Raw genomic sequence first — 12,937 nt, 5'->3', positions numbered from 1 at the left:
TGAACATTGAGTTGTTGGAGAGTCACCTAGGCAGTATGTAAGCATTTGGTCATTTGACCCTTCTGTCTCTCCTCATGGATTATATAGTTATCTTACGTGTACAACTCTACACCGCTATCCATCTTTTCTCTGCGCTCGATCGTATGAGTTTCGGGGTAAATTATCAAGTTGGATGAATCAAATTTTTCACGAAAAACTTCGAAGTACATAATGTAGTCGATGCAGAAATGATATTTGAGGTGCAAGTATCACGCCACAGACAAACTCCGTTACGCACCTCAAAGCTATCGTTGTAGCAGAGTCAATACCAGGTTGTTAACATTTTTCATCTGGACCAAGTCCAAAATACGCCTCTCGAGGTCTCATGAGCGCACTTTGCTTGAACAGGTGATGCTCAGTAGACTGCCAAGATACGCCGGCGGCGATCCGCATCGCAGGCGCAGCAGCACGATTGCGCTGCGCATCGGCGATAGAATTTTACGAAGATGTGAAAAAATTGAGCATCAAGTGCAGTGTCACAGCCTCATGCCATCACGTCAACAGCTTGGAAGCCGCGCAACCGGTTAAAGGATTCGTTCTGGATCTGCCAATCTCTCCAGGGTCAAGCCACGCCTAGCCATTAAGAGATGCGTGTGCCACACATTGCGGCTTGACATCATACTTGGCGTTCGGTGATGCGTATGGCGACTGAGTGGAGCTTGCGAAGCTGTGTGGCTGGTGCATGGCCTGGACAACTCATCACCATCCGGACTCCGGATGCCGAGGTGAAAGAAACCACAAGGCCGTTTGCAGCTTGGCGATTGAGAATTGTGAGCGGTTATGCGGAGCAGGTTTTCTTCCATGCCGAGTTGTGCGGATATCCGGCCAAGGGAAGTGGAAAGTTGGTTGCTGGCGAGCCTTTGTGACACTGACTATGCGCTCAGTGACAAAGAACCGTTGTTGGCGCTTGGAAGACGTCACGCGTCATGACAAGCCAACCCAACGAACGCTACTTCGCTTGGAAATTGGGCCAGTTAACTTGGTTTTGATCGGAATTAACAGATCGTAACGCCACATGCTGTGGCTGCGAAAATCAAGCGGCGGGTACGCGGCATCAAATCATGTTCCCTGTCCGCAGGATACGTCATATGTGTGTGGTCATGAGTTGCCCTCACCTCAATAAATGCTACGCTGGCACCCGCTGCTTGCCTAACATCATCACTCCACCAAAGTCTACTACAGCACACTACAAGTACCCGTATACTCCAATACACCCAGAACCCTTCTTACATTAAGAAACCACCAACACATTCAACATGCCTTTCACCGCAAGGTAAGTCGATATTTGCGAGTGCCCTTGCTAGCAAACTTTGATGCTAACAATCTGGCAGCGACATCTGCAAGATCATTCTTGCCATCGTCCTCCCACCTCTAGGTGTCTTCCTCGAGCGTGGCTGTGGAGCGGATCTCCTCATCAACATCCTGTTGACCATCCTGGCCTACATTCCGGTGAGTTCCGCATAGCCGCCCATGCCTATCAGCACGTCACTAACAGTTTTGTCTAGGGTATCGTCCACGCCTTGTACATTATACTCAAGTATTAGCGGAGGCGTTCAGACATGTACGACGGAGCCGCGATGACGACGGCATGACGACCACGTCAACCCACGATACCCATCTCTTATCTTTGTTCGCCAACGCCAAAGCTCCCACCACCACTTGACACCCGCCGCGAGCTATTGATATCTACCGAGCTCGGTTTTGTTTAGCAAGGGATTCATCCGGCAATTCCGGACCTCCCGGTCGGATAACGGATGATGGGACCTTTGGCTTGGCTAATTTTACATATCATGACTGGCTTTATGTTACGGCGTCCTTGAGTTTTTTTAGGACACTTTTTGGCATGCTTGGGAGTACCCTGGCGCATTCCATAAGCGTAGCATAATGAGAAATTTAATGGATTCATTTCACAACTGTGTTATTGATTGATTTGCTGTGACTATGTGTAATATCAGGCTACCTGGAATTATAATAGCAGATTGAAGCATGTGCCACTTCTCTTGACAAACACGACTACTTCACATACCATGAACGTGGTGGTGAGAGGTGGCATACCGACGCTGAGGTTTTAGTGTGGTGCACGCTTACTCCATGAGCCCAGGTGGGAGAGTTAGATGGAGCCCAAGCCAGCGCACATATCTCGGAGCCTGAATTATCAGGCGAATGCGTCAGCGCACGCACCACAGCCCTAAATTGAAGAAAAACTCAATCGTTCATGGCATATTACACGCATATCGAATGTCGTCCTTGGATGGTCATTTGACAGCAAGGCGCGATGAGAAGCTTGGCAAGGCCCTCCGTTCTTTCCAAGGTTTACGCGTTCGGCAACAGCACTCACAACCGTGACACCTCACCCAACTCGACCCTATGTATTCCTCGCAGTCTACAACGTCTCACTCCCGACATTACTATCCCTTGATGCGCAAGGCACGATATAAATACCGCCCAATATGAGCTACCTTACCGCCACTCTGGAGCCAGACGAACTCGACGCGCTCATGGACTCGATGAAGCCGTACGACGACGCGATCCGCGACCTAGAACACATTACGAAAACCACACGCGGCGCAGCAGATGCATTTGAGGAATCTCTGAGAGTCAAGAACTCGCTTGACACGTACGAAGTGCTGGCCAAGACCATGCCAACCCAGCAACTGCTCACAGCTATCCTAAACTGCGAGTACAAGCTCTGGCGAACGCACGAGGAGACGCCTCTGAGGTTCAAGCCTTACTTGAGCCACTGGGTAGAGACCCTTATGAGCACGCAGAAGGAACTTGCCCATCATCAACACATTGCCATCACTACTAGCGACACGAACGACACCATCACTACGAGGGAGATACTGGTAACTCGAGCTGGATACATCATGGCGCTGCTGAAGGACACGCCGCTGCCTTCTGCCGAGCCAGTACGTTCTGCATACGAGAAAAGTGCTCGGGATAAATTTATCCTCCCGGAATTCGACCTCCTGCCGTACATGCAAATGCTCGTAGAAACAGAAATCTGGGATAGGCTGCCCGATGGCATGGTACAAGCTCCAGAAACAGGAGCGTTGAGCAAATCGAAGACACAGGAGGGCAGTGATCCACAGCGATGGGAGGATGTTATGCTTCGCAAGCTCAAGGAAGATCCCAATGCCGCTGTACAAGAACTGTCACATCTCCCGCTTGATCTATCGACGCTCGATTTCCTCACGAAACTCCTCACCGATCGTACCTTCGAAGAGCTTGGCATTGACGGTCCGCCTGTCATACTCCAATACATACAGCACGCATTGCGACTCATCGAGAAGATGGGGGCACCTCCACCCACGTCCGAGCAGAATTTGCCAGTCGGTGGGGCTTCCAATGGCGCTGCTATCGTCGAATATGGCAAAGAGCCGCAGAGTCGCGCTGTTAAATTGCTACTACTGTTCATGAAGAACTCGATCACCAAGGGCTTGTTGGAGCCGACACCGCTGATCTTCGAGCTCCAGGAGATTTGTGTGCGGTACGTGTGGATCAGAGAGGTCAGGGATTTTCGGACCTGGGTGGGAAAAATTGATGTGTTCATCTAGAAGATCAACAAGTCGGTACTGATGCTAAGATAATACTGTGGCCGCCTGGGTGACATAGGGTACAAAGGCCATTGCAGCGCCAGGCACACCTATCTGGTATCTATTCACACTGTCCAGTATATTATGTCCCCCATATGTGGAGTGGAGGATCGGATCCGTTGCATGAAGATGACGCAGGTGCGTGTGGCTGTACGGCATTGGACCCCAGGAAAACAATCTGCATTGATGCGCTGAATCGTATGTTCTGCCTCGGGTGTTTCGTGGTGTTGATAGTGATGATGGACGACATGGGCGACTAATCGGGACCTGCAACACTCACTTCCCAATGGAGCTGTCACGGCATTGTGCGGGATTGCAACTGTCACGGTTGATATGTGACTGCAGTGAGAAGAAGACGAGCGCGTCGCTATCACGGCCATCATGAGCAGAGCCGGGCTGGTATAGGGAAACGCTGTGAAGCGATAGAACAGCGACTTGGACCCAGATCATGCGCGTACTGCACCATCTCACCGACGAAGTCCTTGGAGACGCCCTTACCAACCTTGTTTACTATTGCAGTGCGACTGCAGCGGCGGGGTGGCAATCTATGATGGTTTCGGGAATAGTCGGTGCTGGAGAGAAGTAACGCGCCAATCCACGGCACATCCCAAACTTTAGAGTTTCAATCCCCACCTCTGGCTGAAACAACCACCGATCTTCTACTCCAGACGGCTTCATTGCTAACCGGGTACACTACAGAGCGGTGAAAGGTCGCCGGTGAATGCGTGGACCCTTTCGATATCGTGGTACGACACGTGTTGACAAAGACAACAGAAGCTGGAAGGCCACATTCGTAGGCCACGTTCGCAGGTCAGCAAGGCGAGCATCTGTGGGAGAAGCGGGACGACATGTCTCCAGAATTGTTTGAATCGCTAAGTTTGGAACAAACTTCGATTCCTGATACAGGGCTACGGACCATCCCTTCCAGATGCCAAACATCAAGTGCACCAACCCGCACCGCATCATGGATGTTCCGATGAATTCTACGGGCTTGGCGCCAGAAGATCTTGAACCAAACTTCTGGAGATGATCTTCCCGTAGCCGACATCCTAGCGCAACCAACCAAAAGTGAAGTAACCATGAGCATCGTTTGACCAGCAACGTCTCAGCTCTCCGTTTCTCGTCTGTGCCTCGGTATCACTGCCTCGTTCCATCCTTCTCGTCATGTTTAGGCACGGCGACGAGGGGCCGCGGCCTGCTAGGCGTCTTGGAACATGGGAAACTAGCGTGCACCTCGAAATGCTTGGTGTAGCTAAGCATTAGCTTCCCGACCTTGACTGCCACCAGAGACTGTATATAAGACGTCCTGCCCATCCACCTAGAGTCGATATCACCATCAAACCAACCAGACTCGCTTTCTTCTACTTCCCTTCCCTTCTAATTACTATTACTTGCGCCGGTCGCTTGCTTTGTTCTATACTCGCAATTTACTCGTACATCGCTTTCTGTTTTCTTCGACATCACACTTTTTTCGATACTCTAATATCAAATCTTCCTCGTACTTAATCCTACCCCTACACATCAAGATGCGTTACTCTATCGTCTTCATCGCTGCTCTGTCAGCTTCCGTCCAGGCCCACGGTGTCATTACTCAGGTCCAGGGTGCCAACGGTGTCAACATGCCCGGTCTTTCCGTTGCGGACGGCACTCCCCGTGACTCTCCTTCTCCTCTCTCCGGTGCTGAGGCCGACACATCCATCATCCGTGCCAAGGAGATGGGTGGCAAGGCTTCCGCTCTCGGACGTACTGCCAACGGACCCGTCAACGCTGCCTCCGCCATCGCTACCTTCATGGGTGGTGCCGCTGGTGCCGCTGCTCCTGCTGCTGGTGCCGCTGGTGCTGGTGCTGCTGGTGCCGCTGGCGCTGGTGCTGCTGGTGCCGCTGGTGCTGGTGCCGCTAAGGCTGGTGGTGCTGGTGGCATTGCCGCAGCTATCGCTGGTGCTGCCAAGGGAGGCAAGGGAGCTGCTGCCAACAAGCGTGGTCTTCTCGATGCTCTGACCGGAGGAACTGCTGCCAAGGGCGGTGCTGGCGGTGCTGCTGCCGGTACCAAGACCCCCAAGGGTACCACCGAGGCTGGTGTCGCCGCCGCCGCTGGTGCGGGTGCCGCATCTGGTCTTCCTACCACCGCCGACGACGGTACCATCACCATGACCTTCCACCAGGTCAACCAGGACGGTGCCGGTCCCCTGACCGCCATGATCGACCCCACATCTGCTGGTACCGACCCTGCTGCTTTCCAGGCCGCGACCGTCACCCAGAACGTCCCCGGTATCGGTATCGGAGGTCTCTCTGCTGCCTCCACCATGGACTTCCCCGTCAAGGTCCAGATGCCCGCTGGTATGACCTGCTCGGGTACCGCAGGTGGTGCCACCAACGTCTGCGTCGTCCGCATGCAGAACGCCGCTCTCGCCGGTCCCTTTGGTGGATCCGCGGCGTTCACCCAGAGCACTGCTGCCAAGAAGCGCGCGGTCGAGTACAACCTCCGCAAGCGTCACTTTGCCCGTGGTATCCTCGGAAAGCCTGCTTGCGACGAGTAAGCAGTTACTTTACTGCTTTCGACTCCAACTCCCTCCCGAGACCTCGCTGCAACGGATGACGAAAAACGATGCATTCTTGATTCACTACAAGGGATGTTGTCAATAATTATTTGTTTGTACAGGATATTTTACATATTTATTTGCTGTTGTGGTTGCTGGGCAATTCACCTCGGAGGAAATTGGAAAGTCGATGTTTCTAGTATGACGTCGAGTATGAGAATGAAGTGAGCTCGGGCACCTTTACCGGATGGTCGATGCCGCTCCTTTTTGTATACAAATGTAACTTGAACTTTTAGGTGGAATCCCTTCTATTGAAGGCTTCTGTTTGAGAGGGATGGTTTGTAATTAGTTGGTACGCTTTGGATGGGAAGTCCTTTAGTAAATAGTTTCGAATGAATTGCGAGTCTGGTTAAAAATCTGTTCTTTCTGGTGACAATGATGGTGATGACTTGGTTTGTGAGATGAGGAACCATATGATGAGACACAAAGGAAATAGAGTCAAGCTCCAAGGCTGTCTGAATCCCAAAGTAAGATGAGCAAGTTGAGCATGTGATAGTGAGTTGGACTACCAAAGGAACTTAGACTACAGTACATGTTCTAAACTCCCTTCAACACAGTCCATACCATATAGCATGGCGTCTTCTTCTCCATGTCTTCTCTCAAACAACAGCCTTGAGAATGAACTGCGCATTCTCACTCTTGGGCGACATATCGTACATGATCATCTCAGTTCCATTCTCCTTGCCCGCGCCACGAACATTGAGCTGTTTCTTGCCATTGACACTGTTGATGCTAAGAGGGCACACGTGGTTAGCCTCGCTTGTACATGGACCAAAAAGAAAAGCCGTGTTGGTGGGCTTACCAGAAAGCTCCGTTTCCAACGTGGGCTAGCTTCCAGCGGATACTGGCGTCGAGAGGGGCGCGAAGCTGCACTGTGATTTTGTCGGCATCTTCGTACATGGACGTGTCAGTAGAGCAAGCGTGTGATGCATAGGGGAGGCATTCCATCTCAGATAGGGGTCGAGTGAAGCAATGCGATGGAGAAACAAAACTAGATGATACTTACCGTCGCATGCAAGGTAGAGCCCAGAGTTGCCCGCGATGATGTGGTATTCACGGTCTCCAATCTCTGGTTTTGCGGAAGTGCCTCCTGCTGCCACAATTTCAAAGTGTGTGTTTTTGGCAGTGGGGGTTCGGTCACTGGAAGCCGTCAGTCGGTCGGTCAGAGTTGTTGTGGCTGCTTGAAGTAACAACGTACTATAGCTTGACCTCGGTGCCGGCGGTTGTTGCGCCGCCCCAGACATTGACGCTCATTTTCTGAGCATGTTGGGGGATGATTTCGTAAAGGCCGGGGCCGGAGTAGTCGGACATTGTAAAAGAGTTTGGGAGTGAATCTTGGAAGAAGAGGGACTCGGATTTTGATTGTAATGTGGAAGATTTTGTATTGAGTGATGGCTTTGAGAAGGGGTTAGAGAGGACTTTATATATAGTTTTATGGGAGCGTAAGCATGGTCTCGAGCTTCCCCCCTCATCCTTCGAGTAGGGATGACTCAGTGAGTTACAGCATAACATCGGGCAAATAAACCTGCTCTTTGACGTAAGAGGGTCACACAAAGTGAGTAAGAGTTGAGCTCAAAAGAAGTTACTAAACCTAAACAGCTCATGATGGGCAAAAGTGGCGGCTGCTGTCCCTGTCTGAATTCCGATACATATCTTGGCCATCGACGGACTTTGCTCCGCATGGTGCCAACAACATTAATAGTTTGCTCACTGAGGCCTAGACGTCTTGTACGATCATCATGTGGGGAAGCACGCTACTAAACTGTCACGATGGTTGCGGATGGTGCATGTCCGCAGCAAACTTCATCTAGCATCCCCCGCAGTCAATGCACCAAGTCATCGCACAGAGGAGGAGTGGTGGAGTGTGTGTTCCTATATCTCTTGGAGCATTTCGAAGGTACATAACGTTCATTGGCAGGCTGACAACCAATCCTCTCCTTGTAGGACTGATCGGTGAGTTACTATTAGGATGAGAAAAGCAACTTCAAACAAGCTCGGTAGAGATGTCATCAAAGTCATGTAATTGATGGGGATCCAGTTGCGTACGCCAAGGATTGGTACCGTGGTACTGCGGAAGAGACATCTCGATGCGCACGACGAACCCCTTCATTTCCTGTATCTCCGACTTGTTAGGATAATCTCTTCGTGGTCTGCACCGTATGTATACCATAAGGAGACATGATGGGGGATGTCATTGCCAACTAGCTCTGTTCGACTATGTCTACTGCCGCTGTTGGGCTGTAGAAGAAGCAATGTGCATAGACTACCTAAGGCAGACGTCTAGCTCTGAGCGGGATATCTTGAACGATCGTGTGGGTATGCGGGACGGCGCGGCGCGCACAGTTCTGGGGTGTGTGAGTGGGGTACCGAGGTAGGGTAGGTATGTCTCGCAGACAGGCTAGAGCTTTCTTTGTGAATGGATTGGAGGCAGACATGTCGTGGTTAGCAAGTAACGTGGCTGCACAGCAGCTACGACGTAGAGAAAGCAGAAGCCAAGGCTTGGATCCGACATATGATGACGACAATAATAGCCACTATCGGTGTGAGATGGCTTGTGACGTGGTGAAGGAGGGGCCGAGAACGAACACCACTCTCCGGAGACAGACTAGCTCCTACTCAACCGCCTGAACAACAACCACACCGTCGACAGCCCTTCCTCTACGCATGTCAAACTAACCTCGAATTTTGTCGTGTTGCAATCTATCGGTGCATCTCAGCTAAAAAGAAACGTTCGATTACGGAACTTGTCGACATTCAAGACCATAGCTCTATGTGCAGAAGGGTTAGTGCGACTATCCGACTGCAAGACCCGCATGTCAGTCAGTTTGGCGAGATTTCTCATAAATACATCAACCATCCCCGAAAGCCTAGAGTATCTATCGTTCCATCTACCTGAATTGCCACAACAACACGTAGGAGACATTGCACTAAGAGGTGGGTCTCTAGAAAAGAATGGACCCTACAGGGGCAATTGTTACATTTCTATGCTCTTCACTTCTACAAATTTTCTAGAGATGCGCTGAGAAGTGGACTTGCGAGACTTTACTTTGCATGGACCGACATGCATGTTAGGTGCACTTAGCTACCCCACATTTCTCGCAATTCAACTGCACATAACTAAAATACTATCTCCAAGGGAACTCTATGATGTACTCTAATTCTCAAGAAAAGTGTCCATACGGGCTTCGGTATTGGACCTACCTGAAATATTGCAAGAGAATTCGGACCACACCACAATGACAAAGACACCACATCTTCTCGTACAGCAAGATCTTCAAATCAGTTTGATCGGAAATAAGATTGCTGGTCTCAAGAAGATGGAAAAATACTAGGATTGCTCGGAATACTATCGCTTTCGTGTGGATGTTCTACCAAACGCTTTTGCCACTATTACGAAAGGTTCACGGCGGCCCAGGAGCATAATGAGATCATCTCGGGGAATACAAGGTATCTGAGCGAAACAAAGAACCGCTGGGCTTGTTTTTGCATAATCACGAAGCAGAAGTAAGCCAGGGGTAAGTGTTACACTCTATTTGCGCCTACAGTGATGATTTGAATATCCTTTGCACCTTTTCCAGCTGCATATCAGGTAAACTGTAGTATTAATCCAAGGTTCCAACAACTAGGGGATTCAAAAGAAGCATACTATTCTCTCAATGAGTGCTTCCTAGTCTACAAGCCTAGGGTATCCAGGGAGAGAATGAGCAGAGGACAATACCACGCCATAGGAGAGATTCATTGCATTATCTACAAGCAACATGTGGACTTCGGAGCTACTGGATATATGTCTCCTTGATAACACCTCAATGTCTCCTGATGTTCACTCGCGGAATGCAAGCATTGACCAGCACGGGCATTCAGGCTCGTCTAGTAAACTTAACCGACGATGAAGAGAGAAGATCACAATTCCAAGTAAGTCAGGAATAGAGCGCACCAAGACGACAGACAAACTCCTGCAATTTCGCCATCTTGAAAACCTCACCACCAAGTATCACAAGGAAAATCCTGTTACCATCATCCGGAATATTTTCATACATACGGGCCTTCTTACAGCCCCCACGGACCGATGTCTCACCACTTTTTTTTTCACCTCTACCCCTCCCTTGCCAACCCATCGATTTCGATCGCGCGTAGCAGCGCAGCCCAACGTCATTGAAGCAAAATACGTGGATATAGATGACGAAGATCGAATATACCCCGTTCATCGCCAAACTTCCGACGTCAGACAAAAAAACTTATCAATGCTGACGACGAAACACGAGAAAGTACAAGCATATGGGTTCTTACATGCCTACCTAGGTACCTTACCCGCAATGCTCCGCCTGGTACATCCCGCGGCTACAGCGCTGGATTCCCTGCAGCGCGGAGCTTTTTACTTTTCTGCGTGGGGAATTGGATCATCAGCCCCCCCCCCGCTGCGGTGCTGCAGCTTTCGACATGGAGTCATGGGCAATGCAACCGGGGCTGTCGGGCAGGCAAGGAAGGGCAAGGTGAGGCTAAATCAATCCCTTCTACGCAATACCTCTGTAATGATTCCCGCATCCATATTGCGGGGTGGACAAGGAGTTGTGAATCGGGACTGTGGAGACTTGCTGAAAGTGGGATGGGGTTGGTGATGGGATAGGATGGGATAGTACTGTAACTTTTTTTCTTTGCTGGGTTATTATACCGCTGTAATTCCGCGGCCGTTGCCGTGGAGGCTGTGGGGGTGCCTTGTTTCATACCCGGCGGCTCTTACTATGATGACGATGAGGTTTTTGCGAGTTTGTTGATGGTGCGCGTAAAAATAGGGAAAGAGAAATAAGAATGTGTACAATACCCAAGATGCAGTCGCAATAACGACAAGGTACTTTACTCCCAAACTCCGAATCTTTCCAAGACCAAACAACCCACCTATCTCTTAACAATACCGTATAAAGGTCAATCCCTAACTAGCCTAGGCAAAACTCCAATCACCCGTCCGTACCCAAGCCTCGGACGCCTTAACCCGAAACAGCCTAGCTTCCCCATCAGCCTCCCAGTTCAAACCCCCCAGATCCCAGCGATCGATGCACACACGCCGCTGACGTATTCTCTTAAAGTCTTCATCTTTGGTCTATCAATTTGGATTTTCGCGCTTTGCTACACCTCTTTCACGTGGGATCTGCGCGTTCCTGAAACGCATCGACTCCACACTTCCGTAGCTCTGATCCGTGACTCAGAGAGATGGAAGGAGACGTATGTAGGTAGCCACATAATCGCTTATAAAGCATGCAGAGTGTGTGGAGGATGAGCAAGGTGCATCGATGATGAGTGCAGGAAAAAACGTGAGGATCTGCGGTGCGTTTTGTGATTTCCTCATTTGCACGCTTGCAGGCAAGTTGCTTGGGAGGCTGTGGTTGAGGAATTTCTTGTCATGGGGCTAAATTGATTGATGCATCTTGACAACCCAGAGGAAGCTGTAACCGAGGGTTAAGAGGCGAGTTAAAGCCATGGCTATGCGAATGGAGGCGCCGTTCGAGCCGCGTTGCTGACATGGGCGGAACGGACGGTGAACCAAGAAGTTCGCCATATGGTCAGACGTGCGGTGAGGTGAGATGTTTACCGGTAAGAGCTGTTCTGAACGGCACATGCAAGGCTGGCTGCATTGGGTAAAGTCGCTTGAGCGGACGAGGGACGGGCTGCCTTTGGTCTATTTTAGCGTACGGTTAGATCAATTTCACAGCTTAATGAGTTGTTTCGTTGGTTGCTTTGGTGATGTGGGGCGCCACAGGATGATATGGGATCAAAGCAGTTGTTTTGGATGTTGAGAAAGTTATTTTATTATCGGTTCCTTTGGCTTGGATGAAGTCCAGGGCCAAGTCGTGTTGTTGAGATGTTGGCAATGCAGCACTATGTTGTCCAGCGCGTATTTTGTTGGAAGGATTGCAGTAGGTAGCTAGCCGTGCTTGATAATACTCTATTATCAGATCTACCGACGCTCAAGATAAGCAGACGGAAAGAAAAAACGTCGCTGTCGATAAGCTTACCCTGATCTTCATCTTAGTTACCAAACAAATCCCCTCAGCCACGTCTTCAGTTTCGCGAGTTGGGAAGAAACGCCGCAACCGCATCCGCAATTTACCACCCGCGGGACTCCCCTTCGCCCCTCCCCTCAACCACATGAGCCCAACCCACAAGATCGGGTCGTCGCAATTACACAGTAGCATGCGACAAGAACACATCACCGGACACTGACTGTCCGGGACTTCCCTGGACAAGTTCGCCTTGTGTCCTCTTTGCTGGTCGTCTTTGCAGCGACCTGTGCAAAACAAGCCGATGGGCACAACCCTGCAATGCCACCGCCTCGCAGGACCCACATACATGGCATTCTTCGGCACCGCACACCCGTGAACGGTGAGGTCCGGTCACCACACACACACCCCCCCAACAAACGGCCCCTACCCCCGTTATCAACAACGTTTTGTTCTTGAGACGCAGGGACTTTGCTGGATAAGAAGTTAAAACATCGTGCGATAAGCTAAAGACCCCTTTTTTTTCTCTGCTCTTATACAGTGGATAGAGACAGACTTTGCGGCATTTGGCCGGGATGGCTAGGACGTTAGATAACACGCTACCACACGCTTTTTGCACGCCGTGATGCCCGCGACCATTGCGTAGGAGGCTCAATGACCGTACTAAGGGACCATGGCTCATGGGCTTTCATTTTTCTTTCTCGGTCATACG

The 12,937-nt window shown here is 50.5% G+C and overlaps 5 protein-coding genes across 5 annotated transcripts; 4 read left to right on the top strand and 1 right to left on the bottom strand.

Annotated features, from left to right (window-relative positions):
* Positions 1–1,295: 1,295 nt before the first annotated feature.
* Positions 1,296–1,583, top strand: PtrM4_085710 (plasma membrane proteolipid 3; the record flags this gene model as incomplete). The annotated part of the gene is made up of 3 exons (XM_001940158.2): positions 1,296–1,312; positions 1,371–1,488; positions 1,545–1,583. 3 exons carry the CDS (start codon positions 1,296–1,298, stop codon positions 1,581–1,583), a joined length of 174 nt encoding a protein of 57 aa, XP_001940193.1.
* Positions 1,584–2,489: 906 nt separating this feature from the next.
* PtrM4_085700 (uncharacterized protein) lies at positions 2,490–3,629 on the top strand (the record flags this gene model as incomplete). Its single annotated transcript, XM_066106685.1, has 2 exons — positions 2,490–3,529; positions 3,626–3,629. The coding sequence occupies 2 exons, from the start codon at positions 2,490–2,492 to the stop codon at positions 3,627–3,629; spliced, it is 1,044 nt and encodes a 347-aa protein (XP_065963623.1).
* A 1,532-nt stretch (positions 3,630–5,161) lies between these two features.
* PtrM4_085690 (uncharacterized protein) lies at positions 5,162–6,172 on the top strand (the record flags this gene model as incomplete). Its single annotated transcript, XM_001940160.2, has 1 exon — positions 5,162–6,172. The coding sequence occupies one exon, from the start codon at positions 5,162–5,164 to the stop codon at positions 6,170–6,172; it is 1,011 nt and encodes a 336-aa protein (XP_001940195.1).
* A 659-nt stretch (positions 6,173–6,831) lies between these two features.
* Positions 6,832–7,543, bottom strand: PtrM4_085680 (RicinB-lectin-2 domain containing protein; the record flags this gene model as incomplete). The annotated part of the gene is made up of 4 exons (XM_066106684.1): positions 6,832–6,964; positions 7,035–7,122; positions 7,239–7,372; positions 7,431–7,543. The coding sequence occupies 4 exons, from the start codon at positions 7,541–7,543 to the stop codon at positions 6,832–6,834; spliced, it is 468 nt and encodes a 155-aa protein (XP_065963622.1).
* Positions 7,544–9,468: 1,925 nt separating this feature from the next.
* On the top strand, positions 9,469–9,564 carry PtrM4_085670 (uncharacterized protein; the record flags this gene model as incomplete). Its single annotated transcript, XM_066106683.1, has 1 exon — positions 9,469–9,564. The coding sequence occupies one exon, from the start codon at positions 9,469–9,471 to the stop codon at positions 9,562–9,564; it is 96 nt and encodes a 31-aa protein (XP_065963621.1).
* Positions 9,565–12,937: the final 3,373 nt, after the last annotated feature.

Source organism: Pyrenophora tritici-repentis, chromosome 3 (genome assembly GCF_003171515.1).
Source record: "Pyrenophora tritici-repentis strain M4 chromosome 3, whole genome shotgun sequence".
Lineage (NCBI taxonomy): Eukaryota > Fungi > Ascomycota > Dothideomycetes > Pleosporales > Pleosporaceae > Pyrenophora > Pyrenophora tritici-repentis.
Note: the sequence above shows the minus strand (reverse complement) of the source record. Positions and strands in the feature narration are given on the sequence as shown.